This window comes from Opisthorchis viverrini, assembly GCF_000715545.1.
Source record: "Opisthorchis viverrini unplaced genomic scaffold opera_v5_560, whole genome shotgun sequence".
NCBI lineage: Eukaryota > Metazoa > Platyhelminthes > Trematoda > Opisthorchiida > Opisthorchiidae > Opisthorchis > Opisthorchis viverrini.
In genome coordinates, this window is record NW_008752220.1 from 20,127 (window position 1) to 25,334 (window position 5,208).

Below are 5,208 nucleotides of genomic sequence, written 5' to 3' on the forward strand. Positions count from 1 at the left end.
CAAGAGATGAGCTGCATGCCTGAAAATCAAACTACTGGTTGACACAGGCGTAAAAAAATGAAATGTTTCGCATATGCATAAAATTTATGCATAGATAGAGTGACTGCGACCGTCGGGGTTTCAGACTACAACACACAGGAATCCCTTTTTGCTTTCCTTCGGACAACGATTGGTTGTCAGATCTCCTGTCCTGATAACAGTTAGGTGTACGACCGCGCGAAACAGCTGATGACTGCGAGACTTCAGCAACCAGCCTCTTCGTTTTTTGCAGCCGCAAGTAAGAATAAGCCAAAGCAGATCATTCATATTTGTAGAATGCTAAGTATTGATCTAACCACAAGATACAAACTATCCCACTTATTCTATATATCATGGGTCATTGTACGCGTATTAAATGATTCAATTTCGAGGATGAAAACCAAGATACTGGTCTAGATACTGAAAACGCACCGGTTTCTTTGTTTTCACGAACCACTAGCTACTGCACTGTTTTCCCTGGCTGAGCGGAAATAAAATTCTATCACTTGCCATAAACTGTAAACTAAGTGTGCAGAATCAAATAATCACAGGATCAGTTTAGATATTTCATCAGACATTTCCACACTGGGAAAAAATGTACGCTGTTTTTCGAATGGTTAGAAATCTTTGATTCAACGTCTCTGACGTGCTACCGACTAGAAGACAGAGACACCATTCGCGCTACAACGAGACTTCTTCCAATTTCTAGCGTGTGTGATCATGATTTCAACCAGGGATAAAACATCTGCCTTAGAGTTTTCGGTGTTCCCAATAAGATAGACTCCAGCTGTAGACTGAACATAGACTTCGTTATTACCAAAGGGCTGTTCAGATTTACTGAATGTTGTTTCACGGTTTTTCTACGAGCCGAGAGATGAACAGGATGCAACAGATTTTCAGAGTATGATACGCAGAGCATTTTCCGAGTAATACGACCGACAAGAGGTGACAATCTCATAACTCGCGTTCCATCCTGCATAGGATCCTCGTGTTTTAAACATCTGGTTAACCATTTTGTACTCTTTTGCGAGAATAGACCTGGGGCAGATGTAAACGTCGTTGCAAACGCAATCTCTGGCCTGCGTGGGTCGGGCGCTAGAGTAAGCCTAATGTTGCCTAAAAGACGTGTGCACCTGATTATATTATTTTATTTGGGAGTTATTGCTAGTCTGTCTTGCAGCCACGCCAAGTTTACTTTGGGTGCACGTAACAGTCCAAGTTGCTTCATGAATGTGACGGTAGCCTGCAAGGTCTTTTCTCTTTTGGTTACATCCGGATGGTCGAAATCTGAAAACACCCGTCGATGGCCTTGAAATTGGAGAGACTTTGCAATGGCTTAAAAAGCCTGCAGGACCCCTTGGCAGCTTTGGCGTTGACAGATACCCAACGGGATAACTGTGTATTTCGCAAACTTCCAGAACGAAACCACATCCATCCCACTTTTTTGCCACGTTATTCATTTGCTTTTTTGATTGGTGTACGCGGACTGTTAAAAAACCAATATACTATTTGAACTGACCAAACTTAACCCTCCATTCAGTTAGTTTCTGACTGGAATACCATGCAACAGTTCTTTTTAAACCACGCAGAAAAAACAGGTGTCAATAAAATGTGGTTTCATGGTCATGGCGTTACCCACCTGGTCTGTGCACGACAAGAGCGCGCATTGCAAATCGAACCTATGATATCCTTGTTAGCTTTCGAAAATGAAACTGCTTGGACTGAAATGGCTTTGTGGCCAAATTTCATTTGGACTGCAAATGAAACTTCAAGCTTTCGGGCATGTATCACGGTGTCATGTGAGCAATAGCTCCTCACATCACAAACTCCAAATGGTTTGCTCTAAGTAACTTCTTAGTGACATATTAATTATGGATCCAAAACCCCTTCAACGTGTTCCGATTTCAAGTAGACTAAATCTGATTAGCCGTAGCATAATGCCACTCCACTCCTTGCCCTTTATAAACACGCACCTTCCAGCCTTTCAGGCCTTTTGCCTTCGCTTAGGATGTTACTAGGACTCTGAAATCGGATTCATATAGAATACTATGGAAATTGGAAGGTGCCGATCCATCGGGATTTCCGAAATCAGGTGTTTTTTTCATATCAACCCGCAGTGAGAATCAAAGTACTGTGTAAACGATCAACTGGTCCCGATGCGAAATGCATCCTATCTAGCGATCGATTTCTCTTATTTTGATCCGTTGAACGCGTAAACAACCGATGTTACCAGAAACATTTTAGTCAGTCAGGCTGGCAAGTTTATAAACCATTTCGCACTGATTGAAATCCCAGGTAGGGTGAAAATGGGCTTTGCACCCCTGGAAACAGCAGTTCCATTATACTTGTTAATGAACCCCTGGGTGTGGAGATCACATGACACCTGTGATGGACAGTTTATCATTACTAATACGGATGAAAGAAGAACTGGGGAACGAAGTGAAGTTACTTACCCTTGGTAAGGACACCACGCACACACAGTCGCACGGAAACACTTGTTGTTCAGAGGGGCAATAGGATTATTTACAGGACAAAATGTGCTAGGATAAGGTGCCTGTCACTTATCACCTGTGTTCGTTGACCTAGTTGTTTTCGTGCGTAACCTTTCTGCCCAGAACTGACGTGGGCTAACATTTTAGTTAAGGAGGGCTGAAAAAAAGCAAATCATGCTTTTGGCTTTAAGCCATGGGAATTGGTGTTTACTGAGATAAAATTCTTACACGGATACTGGATTCTTCTCCAAAGTGACGCTCCGTAAACTTCGGCTCGTTATCTGAAATTAGTTGAGATCAACCCTCCCACTCATTTCTTGGAAAGAATTTAGTTTAGCCATCATCTGGGTGACTTCAAGTCTAGAAATAATATTTATGCTACAGGTGGAAACAGAATTAATAAACTATGCAGTGCTATCTGTTCCAAAAGCGATTCCGAATAAAAAAACACATGATCCGTTCGATAGACTTATAACCGGAGAAAAAACCGGAGGATGGCTTGTTGGCTTGTTGGCTCCTTCCGGTCAATTTATTTAAGACGACAATAATGCTGGTGTAACGGTGGATACTACTGATGAGTAGTATGTTTTCTTGTAAATCCGCTTCGCGTCCCTTGGAAAGTGAGATCTATTACGGAATTTGTGGAGTCGCACTGTAGCATTTGCTTGTACTTGAGTAAAAGTCAGTGAATATCTAGGAAGGTTCAAGAAGACGGGTTCAAGGAGGAGGTGGATATTTTGTTTTTGTAACAAGATGCACATGAGCATCTTGCTTCCTTGTCCAATAGATTTTTAACTATTCAGTTGGTGTTTTCCACTAAACGGCTCTGCAGCAAAGGTCTTCTTCCTTCCACTAGTATGCATGTGGATGCGTTAGGGATAAATTAGTGACAGTAAAAACCGTCAGCGTGATGTTTTGCAGGACTTGTTTATTGATAATCCTATATCTGCTCAATACGGGAATCATCATCGCTGAAGTGCAGTATGGTTCTTATTGAAGCTCATCGGCGGTGCACATATCATGACACCATCGATATCACTGATGTTTACTGCCGCAGTGATTTAATGTTTAAAATTCGAAATTTCGACTAGCATCATTTTTGTTGTGGCTGAAGATAAACGACGTTTTTAAAGTTTAGTAAGAGACAAAGAAGAGTTCACATTTGTCTCCTTTCTTATGAGCCCACACACGGATAAAAAGAGTTGTGAAGTTGTAGCGGCAATGTTCTCCTCAGTCATCGTTGCCCAAAGTAACCAGACATTATGGGTGTTGTCTGCTCCCTACTCTGCATTTCATGCCTTCTTGTAGTCAAATGAACATGACCTTCAAACTCATCTGGTAGAATCGTAGATCTTCCCTTACTTGGTCTAACAAACCGGAACAAAAGGCGGACATGATCCACCGACACAATGGTGGTAGCAAAATCAACCAGAAAACGGATCGTAAAAGATTCAGTAAAATCAGAAAAGGTTTCCGAATCTTGAGAGACCTTCTCGAGATCATTAGTGTATACCACGCCTAGCGATTTGTTCGGTAAGCCAACAAATCTCAAAGAATACTGACACTAATATGGATCAAGTTCATTTAAAGCTGACTTTTAAAATTGAGTGTAGAAAAGAAAACGGCGCAATTGCATACTTTGCACTTGTCCAGAATCTGAACCATATTTGGAACCGTTTTTTTTCGGGCAGAACTGTCCAACACAACTTCGGGAACATTTTGCATATGTAGTTGATGGCCATGCTTGAGAGCTGAAGGCTAAAGCCATCGTGAATAAACTACAAGGTATTAAGTGGACTCGCGATCCTGCGGTATCCCGAGGAAAATGCCTAGCGATTCCGCAATGCCGTCATTAGGTTAGTTTAATGACTCATTATCCAATTTCATAGTATCATATCATACATACTTATTGTTCCATATTATTCGTCATTAACATATTGGGATCCTTTGGTAGTACAAGGTGTGCTGATAAGTAAACTGAGGATTACAAAACTCCAATCAGTCACCTACATCATTCAAATCTGCATATTCAATGATGACTAGAGGTAGTGTGATAGAATTTTTGGACAGCGGCGGCAAATTCACTATTTCTTGGGATGAGAAATCCAGATACATCTAGCATGAAGAAGATGGATAGACCTCCTGATGGATGAATGCTTTTCTCCTTTGATTATGTGCACCAGTGTACACCACAGTCATGTCTGTCAGTGCCATTGGTGCTTCACTTGATTGATTTCCACAGTATTCTACACAATAAAATCACGTTAAACTCTGGCCTCTTTGGGAAGAATTATCAAAAGGCTAGAACAAACTTGAGGAGTCTTGAACTGAGTGATGCATGAAGATATAGGCACCGTTGTGAACGGCAGTGTCAATATTTACCGGATGGTTGTGCCTGAAATTCTGAATTTAAGATTTATTAATTCTGCCACCAGTTGCCAAAAAATTCAGATGCTAATTCAGAGTTTTAATTGTGGGATACTAGAAACTGATTACTCCTGTGTGTTATGAAGTAGTATAATCCATGGTGCGAATAAATTTATCACAGGCCTATCCGAGTGCCGGTCAGATTATGTGCCCTGTGATGTATTCTCCACGTTGGCTGTATTTCAAGATGCTCTGATTCTAGTTAATCATCAGCATCATCATCAGCTGTAATAACCACGTACACGCCGTAAGGTGGTTGTAGATGCCGCAG

General features: G+C 41.3%; 1 protein-coding gene across 1 annotated transcript in view; it reads right to left on the minus strand.

Moving 5' to 3' along the window:
• Positions 1 to 3,327: 3,327 nt before the first annotated feature.
• The window catches only part of T265_15512 (hypothetical protein), a gene marked incomplete at both ends in the record, with an annotated part of 2,519 nt that continues 638 nt past the window's right edge, over positions 3,328 to 5,208 (minus strand). The window contains one exon of the mRNA XM_009178450.1: positions 3,328 to 3,362. Within this exon, the coding sequence (XP_009176714.1) occupies positions 3,330 to 3,362 (33 nt within the window). The remainder of the gene's footprint in view (positions 3,363 to 5,208) is intronic.